The 13,839-nt window shown below is 27.3% G+C and overlaps 1 protein-coding gene across 4 annotated transcripts; it reads right to left on the bottom strand.

Annotated features, from left to right (window-relative positions):
- Window positions 1-6,066: 6,066 nt before the first annotated feature.
- Window positions 6,067-12,164, bottom strand: LOC8276139 (transmembrane protein 33 homolog). 4 transcript variants are annotated; one of them, XM_002533594.4, is made up of 9 exons: window positions 11,655-12,164; window positions 10,734-10,851; window positions 10,477-10,583; window positions 9,838-9,963; window positions 9,625-9,745; window positions 9,414-9,498; window positions 7,476-7,589; window positions 7,341-7,380; window positions 6,067-6,532 (listed from the first exon to the last, which is right to left on the bottom strand). In XM_002533594.4, exons 1-9 carry the CDS (start codon window positions 11,829-11,831, stop codon window positions 6,380-6,382), a joined length of 1,041 nt encoding a protein of 346 aa, XP_002533640.2. In that variant the 5' UTR covers window positions 11,832-12,164; the 3' UTR covers window positions 6,067-6,379. The 4 variants fall into 4 exon arrangements, with proteins under 4 accessions (XP_002533640.2, XP_015583521.2, XP_048230351.1 ...); XM_015728035.3 differs by having other exon boundaries at window positions 10,477-10,577; window positions 11,655-12,129; XM_048374394.1 differs by having other exon boundaries at window positions 11,629-11,766.
- Window positions 12,165-13,839: the final 1,675 nt, after the last annotated feature.

Here is a 13,839-nt window from a genome sequence, read left to right as displayed (position 1 = left end):
AAATATATTTTAGTTTTCACCAAATTATTTCTTTTATTTATTTTTTTATATTTATTTCAAATATTGAGTTGTTTATGTAAATTTTCAATAATTTAAATACAAGCCTTTTAGCTTATTCATTTTCAAATATTTACTGTTATTCATTTAATTCTTATTGTGTCGTTTGAGGATTTAAGCAAACTATTAAGTGAGTTTCGAAACATAAAACATCTAATTAAAAAGTCAATTTAAAATGCATTAATTACAATAGTTCGTGTACTTATACACGTGGCATACTTAGCATATTTTTTTTTTACCAAATAGTATTTTAAGATTTTGTACATATAAAATTTATTGAATATAATTAGAATTTAAGGGCAATTTTAAAAATTCTAAAAAGAAATCAGATGGAATTCGTTCTTCATTAATTTGGTAAAAACTCACGTAGCATGTAAATGATAAATTTTATACAAATTCATGAATTTTCATAATTTCTCATTAAAATTTATCAAATTAAATATTTTTACTTTCCACATTACACCTTCTTCCATTTTGAAATATAGCCTATTTTTTTAATTGTTAGCAATCTTTTTTAATTAATAAGTGATGTGTCTATTTTAGTACTCGTAAGTGTATGAACCGTTCCTATAGTAAGGGTAAGTTCACCACGAGGTCGATCTCTCAAGAAATTACGAGGCCACTTATTATAAAGACTAATTATCAATACAAAACAATAAAAGTAAATCTAAACGCTCTAAATCAGTATGTTGAGAGAGTAATATTCATAAAATAAAGTAACTAAATAATAAATAAATATGCAATGCAAATGCAAATGCTTATGATCTAAAACTATATGCTAAAGATAGTATTTAATCTAGCCATTTACTTAGTAATCTACTTATTTTACTTTAAGCCTAGATTTAATGAATGAGATGGTGATGTGCCTCCCTGAGTCACTCAAGCTAATGATGCAACTTAAGTTTCTTATACCAATATAGATTAAAGTAAAAATGATATTTGTAATACTTTTAACCTAAAGATTTTCATAACAAATATTACTACTAAATTGGTATGATGGTCAACCAATAATAATAGATGAAACTAATAAATATACGAAGGTAAAGAAATTATTCATTAAATAAATAAATAACAAGGTTCATACATAAGTAAAAAGACTAAACTAAACGCTTATGAAAATTAGCTTAATATATTTAACCCAATGATCATGGTATTAAATAGAAAGATATAAAAAAGTAAAAACTCCCTCTAGATCAAGAATTTCTTCAAGTAGGAAGAAGATTAGTCCTTAGTTTCCACTTTTTAAAAAGCTCTTTAGATCCTAAAAAGAGTAATGAAAACTAAAACTAGATGTTTTATGAAAAACTGTAGTGAATTATGGAGAGAATAATGGTGGCAAGTGTAAAGAGCATGTAGGAGAAAATTCATCTCCTTCTCTTTCCCTAATTAGGTTTTGGCAGATATTTATATAGAGAAGAGTCATCCTCTATATAAATCTCCCTAGAGACAAGTATACTTATATAAGTCTATTTAATAAATAAAACTTTAAGTATCTTAATCTCCACCAAATACTATCGCATAAATAACTCTTAATATAAATCCTAATAATTATACAAAATGATTAAAATATTCCTTGAGCCTTATAATTAGCAGTCCATACGTCTTAATCTTGGGTTTTGATACGAACATGTCCCATTAAACTTTTTTTAGCTCCATATTTTCCTCTTTTTGCTAACATTCTTAAAAATAGACAATTAAACTTAAGTGAGGTTACCATTTTATATATAAAAATATATCATTAAAACTTTAAATTACCATTAAATATCTATATATAATTCGGACCGATTAATAAATATTCTTCTCTACTCTTAAATTTCATCTTTAATCTTAAAATTATAATATAATCAAAATTATGATAAAAATATTTGAGAAAAAGAGTAACAACATTCAACTCATTATTTTAGGAATTTCCTTTATTTTTAAATATATTTTTGGACTATCGAAGAGAAGGAATGATGGCCAAGTGTCACGTGTTTTGGCATGTGGAGCGAATAGATGCAGGTTGGAGGTACCAATCCAATGAGATCCACACAATAATGTGGTTGCGATTGCGTGATGGTAATTAGACATTTTTATAGGTCTGCATATCTGTCCGGATCCTGATGGAGCTTATCTAATTTAATCTTTGTTGGAAAAATTAGACAAATTTTTTTATGGTTTTTATATTTAAAAATTATAATTTTTTAAATAATAAAAAATATCATATAATTTAATTTTTATATTTTTATTATTTTAATAAAATAAAATAAAATTAGAATATATTTAAAAGTTTTTTATAGTTGATTTGATGGTAAATTACCTATAAAATTATTTTATTATCAAAAATAAATATAATATTAATATTAAATTATTAAAAATTAAAAATATTGATTATAAAACAGTAAAAATATAAAAAATTAAGTCACAGTATATTTTTTATCACAAAAAATTAAAATTTTCTAAATTTAAAAGCGCCTAATCATAAAATATATTTTGATATTTTTTCTATTTTCATTTGTTTGACCCACCAAAATTTAATTATTTATAAAGAAAGTTTAAAATAATTAAAAAGAAATTGCTGTCAAAAGTAAATTTTCTGAAAAACATATTATTTTCTAAAATTACAAAAATATATTACATCAGCTTGTGTTGACTGTGTTGACTTTTTAACTAATTTTAGTTAATTTTATTGGTTTCTATCTAAATTTTATTGGGTTTATATTTAGCTAGGATTGATTTTTTTTTTTCATTATTAGATTTATATTTAGTTTCTAAAAGATACATTTCAAAAACATAAAAGAATAATAAATATTTTCTTAGTTTTGGTTAATTTATATTTAATTTATTTTATATTTATATTAGTTTATGTTAATTTCTATTGAATGTATATTAATTTATATTTAATTTTGGTAGATTTTTATTTATTATGAAAATAAGCAATTTTCATTATTAACGATTGGCTAATAAAAAATTGTTTTAGAATTTGAATGGCATGTCTCATCATTGAGAATTATCATTCCCCTTTCCTTAATGAATAAATTTTTTAATTTCAAATCAAACTAATTAATAAATACTCATACAACTAAAATAATAATTTATTATTTACATATTTTTCATGCTATATTATCATTATTATTATTATTATGACTAAATATTATTATTAGTGTCAAGAATGTGTAAACCTTAATTTCCATTTCACACCATATAAAAATAATAATTTTTATATTCCTCTATTTTTATTTATATCCTCGCTTTATTTCTGATCTTAAATCATATAGAATATAAATTAAATTCATATATAACAATTCATATAGAATATAAATTAAATTCATATATAACAATTCAATAAAAAATAATAATATAAAATAAAATGTATATTATATTAATTTTTAAAATTAAAAAATATTATTTAATTATAAAAATATTTAAAATTTAAACATTAATTATATATTATTTTATAAAATTAAAATTATTATTTAATTAAGAATTTGTGGCCATTACTAAGAATAGCTTACTTGAGAAGAAAGTTGCCTTAGAAAATTTATGGTGCAATTAAACTATGTAAATTTTTTAGAGTTTCCTATTCTTTTGTGCTAATTTTTAAAATAAAAATAAGAAATTTTTTTATATTTTTAGAATTATAGTTAATTTTAAAAAAATCGAAAAATTGTTTTAAATATATTTTTTATGTTTTTTTTATATAAAAAGTCATTCGTTATTAAATAAAATTCTTTTCATTTATTTCAAACTTATTCTTTAAATATAAAATATTTATCTAAATAAATTATAAGAAAAATTTATATAATAGCAAATAATATATTTTATAAATTTTATAACTTTTATAAAACTAAAAACTTCTTATTTAAAAAATAAAAATACAAAAATTCTTTACAGATAAAGATGCCCTTATCCTCCTCTTTTCTTTTTTGTCCGTCCTGTTCTGTCATCTCCTAGAAAACTCTAAAATGGCTTCTGTTTGGGAGCACATAAAAAACTTATCATTTTCTTGGGTTAGTGACTTAATGTTATCAGTTATTTATGTGGTGGGTGGCCATTGTTTGTTGCTTCCTTTCATAATAATTTATTTGGTTACATGCAACCTTGAAAATGACAAGAAGAGAAAAAGGGAAGAGGACAAAAGAAAGTTTTGAAAATAATATTACTAACTTAAAAAAAATACCCCTTAATTAATTGTTCCCTTCTCTTCAAAAGTAACATGAGTTTATTAAATAAATGAGAAGACTCTTATATCCTTGGTGCATGAATCTCACTCGTTAATTAAGCAAATGAAGAAAACAAAAATGAGAGACAAAATTTTGAGTTAGTAGTTTTGTTAGATAATGCTTAAAATCTATAAAATTTATTTATAAATCTAATTTTTATGTTTAGTTAAATTTATAAAATAAATTTATTTTTTTAAAAAATATGAGATAAAATAAATGAAAATAGATATTTTAATTTTATGGCATTTATTGATTTACTACATCTATAAATTTCATTATGTAAAATTCTAAATTAAACTTTCATTTCAATCAAAGCATATAAACTTTAGATTTACAAATAAACTTTATAAATTTTATGAATTTCAACTAAACACAATATAGATTTTTATGTGTTGTAAATAAAATAAAAATTGATTTAAAATTCTAAATAATTATATTTATGTGGAATGAGATATAGCCGAACTAAATTCTAACAAAATAGATAGAATTTTCAAATGAATTTTACATTCGTACATTAATATTTTTATAATACTAAAATATTTCTTTCAATTTTATCATTTCTATTTTATTCTTTTTAATATATCTTTCAAATAAAAAATAAATTTTTTAATAAATTTCAACTAATACTTTTATTTATATTAAAACATCATCGCTTAATTTATTGAGAAGTCTGAGCGAGTAAATTAATTTTTTAATAAAAAGAAGAACTAAATTGATAATTGAATCTAGTTTTAATTCAAAATTATATGTTAAAATGAATAAATTAAAATAACTATATTTCTTATTTATTACTAAAAATGTTAAATATATTATTAAGTTTTAATTCTTTGAAGGGATTTATGTAATTCAATTTTTTACTATTTTCAATTTGGCTTATTATTTGACTTGGTGGGTCGATTACTTGATTTTAATTGTAAATCTAATTTCAATTTGGTTTATATAAAAAGTTAATTTATTCCACAAGCCTACTAAATCAAAAAGAAAATGATTAAATCCTTATAAATCAAATTTTTTTAACAGATATCAAATAGAGAAAATATAATAATAATGAAAATCAAAGAGAAAATAATCGAATTCTTACAAATCAAATTTTTTTAACAATATATATTTTATCAATAATTTATAATTATATTTTTTTATTTGAATATAGTAAAATACTAAAATTACATAATACTTTCTTATCTCTCTTCTTTTTAACTCTTAGCTCAGTTCGGTTTTACCAAAAATTGAATAGGCAAGTTTTTTTTTTTTTTTTGTTAGTCAAACCGAATTCAAATATTACATATAACCGAATCAAAGAAATTGATTTTGAATTATAAATATTTATAATTTTGTTCAGCATTTAAATAAATCATCAATTATAAATAACTAAATAAATAATATTTTAAATGTTTATGGATATCTCGGTTGATTCAATTACAACCGAACCGGTGTTTGAATTAACCGCATGCTTAACAGTAAATATGATAAACAGGAATTAATCATAAAAATAATATTTTTTTATAGAATGAAATTAACCACCATAAAAGAATATCTTGAAGTCGAGACCTTACATATCAAGTAAATCCATAAACATGTTGAGATAGAGACAACTTTTATTTCTATATCCCAAGTCTTTCTTCTTTTGACATGTTTTAATTAATTCAACTACACAACAAACATGGACACGGACTCCATTGCTGATGTTTTCAAATCAACAAGCTGATCTTGTTGATATCAATTTCAAATCTCTCTAAATCATTTACTCGTATAAATAAGCCCAGCAACACATTCTATAATAATTTGCAGCAATTTTAAGCATAATCACTAATATCAAAGAGGAAGTTGCATTGCCATTTGACATCCAAAGTTGAAATCATACAGAAGAAATTTCATGATGCTTCCATCGCAACATAAATACAGCAATATTATCTGTGTGAGAAAAGAGACAGATAATATTAACCATAGCATTTATCAATCCAAAATATCAATATGGCAGCTGCTTGGCCATACATCTGAAGTTAGTGATGATGTTACTTCCAAAGGTTAATAGTGACAGTAAAAGATAAAATTGCAATTCGAATATTTCTATTTATTGTTTTTTCTTTTACCGGTTTCCATTCGCTAACTTCTTTAGCCATCTACCTCAACCACCACCTTTGAGCAGCAGAAATTGGAGTATTCAAGAATGGGCAATACCGGTGGACAAGTGGATTGACACTCCTCCCAACCTTTGCCCATACACTCTGATGATAACCAGCAGTGACAGGCGCATGATGCATAAGCTTCAAAAGCTGCCACAAAGAGTTCCAAAAGGGCAAAAAAAAAGGACAATTAATATTAGATCATCACCCTCAATAATATTTCATAATAGTGGAGTGTTGCACCCCAAACTGCTCTCTTGGAGTTGGAAAAACTTTAGCAACATCAAATACAACTAAAGATACCTCCTAATGTATATAGTGAAAACCCATCATTTGAATTGGGCTAAATTTTATAGACCATTATTGATACAGAAAACCAGAAACTACAAGTGGTAGTACCACACAAGAATATGACAATATCCTTTGGCATTGGCATGCTCCAATTCTTTCGGTGGAACAAAATTCAAGACGAATATTCATGTCCTCAAATACCTACAAGTTCATTTAATTTTGACCTGACAAGCATGAACCAACTTTAATCATGGCTTCAACTTCCTTGGTGGATGCATTTGCGTTTGTAAATTCATTATCCATCCAATATTCATTTGAAATATACATCACGCAGAATAGGTGCTTTCTCTATGGTCTAGACATTGATTGCCTAATTGGATTAGCAGGCAGATGGAAAAGCATATTACAAATGAACCATCTGAGCTTAGTTTGACAGGTGTGGAGATGGACACATTTGAAGATCATCACCACATGTTTCTAAGGGGATGTAAAGGAACATGAGATAAATTATTTTCATTCACAGAGAAAGGGGAAATAAGAGAGACGCCTAAAAGATGTTCTAGCACATGAGACTTCCCATATTACAGAATAAGTTAGAATTTTGAAGCCTTTTTTGTCTTATAAGGAGATTGCGCTTGTATTGAATCCATGAATGTTTGTATTTTACCTGCCAGTACATGAATGTTTGTATAATGTTTCGCTGCCACCTGCACATATACATGGGAACTTAGAGATGCTGTATGGTAAAAAAAAAAAATTCTTAAAAGAAAAGAATAAAACCACAAGGCTCAGGATAACTGACGAGAACAAAGAGAGAATTAAGAGGAAACCAAGTCCAATTTCAGCATGCGAGGAAAGAATACTAAGGGTAGCTGTGTTTGACTCCACCCACACGCAAGGGTCTTCAAGGTATTTCCTGTTCAGCACAATAGAACAATTGTTAGGGGAGAAAAAAAGAGAGGAGAAATTTGCACACAAAAATAAACAATAGTATTGCTAGGGGTAGTATCAGCAGTAATAAAAAAAAATGAGCTGCACTAGAAAAGAAAGCTATCATGCAGAAGAATAGCGGCTGTTTAAACTCTTGCACTCCAAAAAGTTTTGGAGACTTGACATCTAACGATCTTGTATAGAAGATACATTACATACTGGTGAATGATATTGCATGTGTAAACAGAGAGGAATTAGCATAAATCATCTTGCACATCATTCTCCTGGACAGATTTTCTAGCAAGTGTTTCTTCATTTCATTTTCTTCATTCCAGTTTCATGGACATTGGACACTTTCTCTTCCATTCATTCTCGATCTCGATTCTTTTATACCCTCTTTCTAAAGTCTTGGAGATAACCTCTACTTAGCACTGCAGTGTAGAGAACTTCTATGTCATGTTCAAACTGGTTCTTGCCGTTAATAGTACAATAACCAATGGCAAGGCAGCAGTAGCAGAGGAGAATCAAAGCTAGAGTTAATATCTATTTTTGATATGCTCTCTTCCCGCATGGATGCTACTTGCAAGGCCTTTTCTCTTTTACCTTATAATATTTTACTCGACTCTCTTTGTTACTAATGATTTTTCTTTTTCTTTGACCTTTTGTTTCTTGATTTCTCAAGTAGTAAGGCGTGCCACTTGATTTTAAATGAAGGAGAAGAATACTGATGCCTATTAAACTAATATCCAGAGTGTGGCAACACCTGCCTCTGCAAAAACTTCCTAAGCAATCTGGGTTAAGTTTAAAGAATAAACTAGACTGATCTGTTGGGTTTCAGCATTGACTAAGTTACATAGAAGAAAGACCACCTGTTTCTCCCCGTTCTTTGGCATCAAAATTTGCCTTGAAGACTCGAACTACACATGATTCTAACCTCCAAACATCCAGTATCATGAACAGCAGAAGCTGACAAATTCCCACCATGACATATTGAGTCATGCTATTTTCCTCCCATAGTTTTCTGAACCAAACCCCATCAACAGACAATGATAATCAATTTCCCTTTCCCAAGCTTCAAATTTGAAAGACGAGACCATTATCATATTTCATCAAAAGATAAAAGAGTCAAATAGCTAGGACATGATAACCATACGATGACTTTATAGTTACCAATTATTACTTACAAAGTATACAATTATGCAATTAGTCTGTCTCCGACAACACTTTGCTGCAAAGTACTAAAGATTTTTTTTTATCATGGCAAAAGGTCTGTATCCCATTAATACTGACTATTTGAAATACCACTGAAATTAAGTTAATATAACTATAACGACCTTGAAAGTAGAGCAAAATTCACCTTTACAAGTTCAGACGCATTCAATTATGAAGCAATACCACAAAGCAAGTTCTTAACCAGGAAACCAATTAGCTTTTGGACATGCAATTCAATGGTTGCTTAATTACACGATTAATTCTGTAGTAGCAACTTTTCCAATTAAATTTAATATACAAAGTTCAAATTTATGACATTACATAAAACACTATCATGGACCCAAACATTTTCATGACCAGAAGCAAAAAAAAAAAAAAAAAAAAAAAGTAGCAACTGCACATATTCTATTAAACAGCACAAGAAAGCCAGGAGAAGTTCGGTAATCAAGGTAACAAAACTAAAATTGACAATATAAAAAATCATGAAACATCTTCATAGCACATTAAAGTTAAATTACAAATATTTCATGACGAAACAAACCATTGTAAATTTAAAGGTAGTAGATTCATTGAAACATAAAATAGATATCTCTTCTACCTGTATAAGGTGGAACGACTGAAATTGTGCCTTAAGAATTTTGCAACCTGCTCCAGTGCTCGGCATAAAATGGGAATCAAAGCAACTTCAAAAAGGCCAGCATCATTAATCAATTACACATATTCCCATCATAAAAAACACAATTAAGATCTAAGAGCATTTGTAAAGATGTAAAGAAGAAAAAGAAAATCTGCAACAAAGGAATGCTCACATTTGAGGCAAAGATGTGAAGTGACAAATGTCAGACAGTAGATAAAGTAAATAAAATCTTTGGTTGCAATTATTGACTGAAAGTAAGCTTGCAAACCCTGCAGATTCAGTGCCCTTGGCCTCTATAGAAAATATAGATGTGGTTAGCAAACGAGAAAGTCCAGTAGATTAAGTAATTAAGGGAAGAGTAATAAATAAAAGAAATTTAGGTTACCCCATATAGCGTGTACAAGGAATACAGAGATGAACATGCTGTGCCCATAAACGACAAACGATACGCCCTATTTGAAAGATTTCTGGGTACAAGAGGAATGATGGCAAGCACAGCCACAACAAAAACCTGTAGAGAAAACATGAATAAGAAAAATCAACAAAAGAAATGCCATGCGGATAAGAGTTGTAGAGGCTAGAAGATAGAGAGATATTACTACTAAAGGGAGTTATGAATGGGAAAGTCAAGAGGTTCTTTCTTCCAACTATGCCTTGTCTTCATCACTTCTGAAGAGTTTGTTTGGCAAGAAAGGCAAGGGAAGTCAAAAAGACTTGCAGAAAATTTTCTTATACATTTAAGTAAGAATCTCTCCTACTCAAAAAACAGGCTCTTGGGGGAAATGGTGAGCCAATATTATTTCAGTCACCATAAAATAAAATAAAATAAAAAAACACTGGTTGCTCAGGAGCAACTCAAATAATTTAAATATTTACTAAATCGTTTACAAAATAAATAGGATGTTTACATTTATACGAGGATTGAAATTTCCAAGAAGAAATATTTACATGAGCATTTTTCACGACGATGTCGCATCTCAAAGTATTAAGCATAAGTGGAGAAAAGAGAAGAAGAAAGGAGTACCCAAGCATTGACAGAGAATTGTATAGTTTGACGATCCCAGCGGACAGAAGTAGGATTAGCATTTAGACCTGTAGTTGCTGATGCCCCAGATGCTCTAGCAGCTGACCCTATGATAAAATATTGGCTCCATTAATTAAGGAGGCAAGTCTCTTACCGGGAAAGACAAAACCAATATCGCTTTTATATAAATTAGTATGCAAATTCATCCGAAGTTTTTCCTTTCTGAGAATTTAATCAATAGAGAAAGTCTCCCCAACCTGTATTCCGTGACCGAGTGTGATCATTTGAAGTCCCTGATGATGCTGAAGATGAAGACGATTTTGTTGGTTGAGATGAACCAGTTGATGTCATTGCCTCAACAACAAGTTCAGGATCCTGCCAATAAAAAACTTCCGAGAGTTAGGCACACGCGCATGCACCACTATTAAGTTCCTATAGAAAAAAGAGCCTTCAAGAGAAAAATCAGTACTGCATTATACAATAGTTATATCCAACAATAATTTATTAAAACACAAATTCTATAACAAAATGGATAAATTATAGACATTTCAAGCTCATGCAGAATATATACAACAGCCTGCATGCAGAGCATGATAGCACATACTCCCTTCTCCCAATATTCCTATAGAACCCACCACAAGAAACTAAATTACACTTATTGCAGCACCAAACACATTCATTCGTCCTGAAAGAGAGGAAACTGAAATTGGGCCCACAATTACAAGAAACAAAACCGTGGGCTCATAGTCAATTTTCCTATCTCATCCATTTTCCTTTCTTCCCAAACAGATCAGCGACATCTCCCATCCATTAAGAAGGTACAACATTTCCGCAAGATCATTTGAATTGTACAAAAAACCCACATTTACACAGATTGCAAGACTTCAAATTCACAACTCACTAAGCAAAAATGGAGTCTGTCCATAGATAACGAGTTTCACATAACACAATTAGTTATACTAATCATGAACACTAGTCCCATGATATTAACCAAAATAATAATAATAATAATAATAAGGGTTTCAAAATTCCCAAAACCCCAAATCCCAAAATCTGGAGAAAACCCATATGGAAATTAACAATTTCCAATCCAAGAAAATTAGAAACAAAAATCAAGAAGAGAGAAATAAAGAAAAGAAATGGGTCTGTTACATAGAAGGAAAAGAAATAATACGGACGATGTAACGCTGATAGAACTTGCGCTTGAAGTGATCGACAACATCAGAGCGAGAAGCTAAGTGAGGCGGGATGAGAATATTAGACCAGTAATCAGCCCATCTTGGGTCGTTCTCGTAATCATATGCAGCCGCCGCCATTTTCTTTATCTTCTGTGCTTCTTCTCTCTCTTCTGCCATCTCTCTGTTTAAAGATTAATTTTTCTTGCTACTTCAATTGGTTTATGGTTTCGATTGATTCAATCTGAATTCTTTTGAGTGTTTGTCTGTCGGTTTACTTGGGTTGAATGAATAAGGTGAAGTCGTCAAGATATTCTTTTCACCGTGGAACAGGAAAGATCTAGCTAAACGACGTTCTTTTCCGTTCAAAACGACAGCTGTTTTTATATGTTCAAGTTAGGGAGAGTATTCACAGGCCTAATACATTCGTAGCCTCCTCCCTCAACTTTAAATTTAATCTATTAGACGCCTATACTTAAGTAATTGCTCGTGCATAAACTCTCTTGTGATTTAGAGAATTTTATCTTTAAATAAATTTATTTAATTTTATTTTTAAATAAGTTTATTTATAAGCCTTTTTCCGATAGTTCAATAGTCCGTTCAATAGTCTCTATTCGGACAGGAGAAAAAATCGCGAGCAGACAACTTGGCAATGGTGGTGCATCGAAATCCCAGTCAAGATCAACACTAAAGGGATATATACTGATTATTTATATAGCTATCAATAAAAAATTTGATATAATGTTAAAAAATCAAAATTCATATATATTATAAAAACATATTAATATAATTAACTAATCATACAATAATAGTAATATTTTATTTTAATAAAGTAAAATATAGCAAATACTTTTTAGTATGATGTATGTCATCTCTCTTTTACTTCAAAAATTAAATTTTTTTAATTCTAATCTTATATTTAAATTTAAATATTTAAATATATTTAAATCATTATCACTATTTATAATAAATATAATTAAATTAAAATTTGATAATTTATTTTTTAAATTTTTTAAAATGTAAATAAATTATTCAAATTATTATGAAAACATTTTAAAATTTTTTTCTAAAAATTTTATCAATTACTTTAAAATTAGTATCAGAACTTAATAATGAGTTAATGATTCATTGTTTAAATAATACATATTGCTTGTGGTATTATTAAATTAATTAATTAATAAAAGTTTTTCCAAAAAAAAAAAAAGAAAGAAAAATTCACCGACGCCAACATACTTAAATAGCTCTATTATACAAAATACATTTCTACTTCTATTCCTCCGTCATTTTATATCACAACTTATTTAATTTAGATTTTTTCAATTTTAAAATTCTATTTTTATAATCAACACTAATAAATTTTAATAAAGTTGGACTTTTAAAATTAGATATGTAATTAATAAATTACTAATATTATTTATTAATTTTAATTAATTCAAAAAAAATTCACCTATACCAACATACTTTTTATTTACTTCTTCTCTATTCAAGGGGACCTACTAAATAAATGAGACCCTTACAGATCTTTCTTTATTTTATAGATTCATTTAAGTGAAAATCCAAATTTGAGAATTTGCTCTTCTTTTTAACTATCAATATTTGGTTTAATTTTCCAATCAATATCTAAAGAAAATTAATATCTTTAAATATATTAGGTCAATAAAAAAAAAGTGTGTCCTTGAGATAATTCAATGAAAAAAGAAATTAAATGTTAGCATATTAAAATAAGACAAAAATTGTTAAGTGGTGAATATCCATTTAAAACTGTTTTAAAAAATATTATTCAATGCACTTATGACCATCAAATTACCATGGAATTACCGAATTAAAATTACTAGCGAAATGGTTATAGTTGGAAAATCCTAAATGAGTTAGACTTTTGAATTGGATATGTAATTAATGAATTATTAATATTATATATCAATTTTAATTAAACCTAAATAATTAAATAATCAATAAGACTCTTTTTAGTAAATTTATTTGTCTCATTCTTTGCACTTTTATATACTAATTTTTTTACTCACTTATGTTGCACGTGAATATTAACTATTTGACTTGTTTTCACTCAAAGAATAAAATAATATATTTTTTAATTTAGCATTATAAACATTTCTAGTGTTAAAATAATGCAAAATCCTTTTATTATAGTAAATTTACTATAAATACACCATTTTATAATTTATAAAATCTA

This window comes from Ricinus communis, chromosome 5 (genome assembly GCF_019578655.1).
Source record: "Ricinus communis isolate WT05 ecotype wild-type chromosome 5, ASM1957865v1, whole genome shotgun sequence".
Lineage (NCBI taxonomy): Eukaryota > Viridiplantae > Streptophyta > Magnoliopsida > Malpighiales > Euphorbiaceae > Ricinus > Ricinus communis.
Note: the sequence above shows the minus strand (reverse complement) of the source record. Positions and strands in the feature narration are given on the sequence as shown.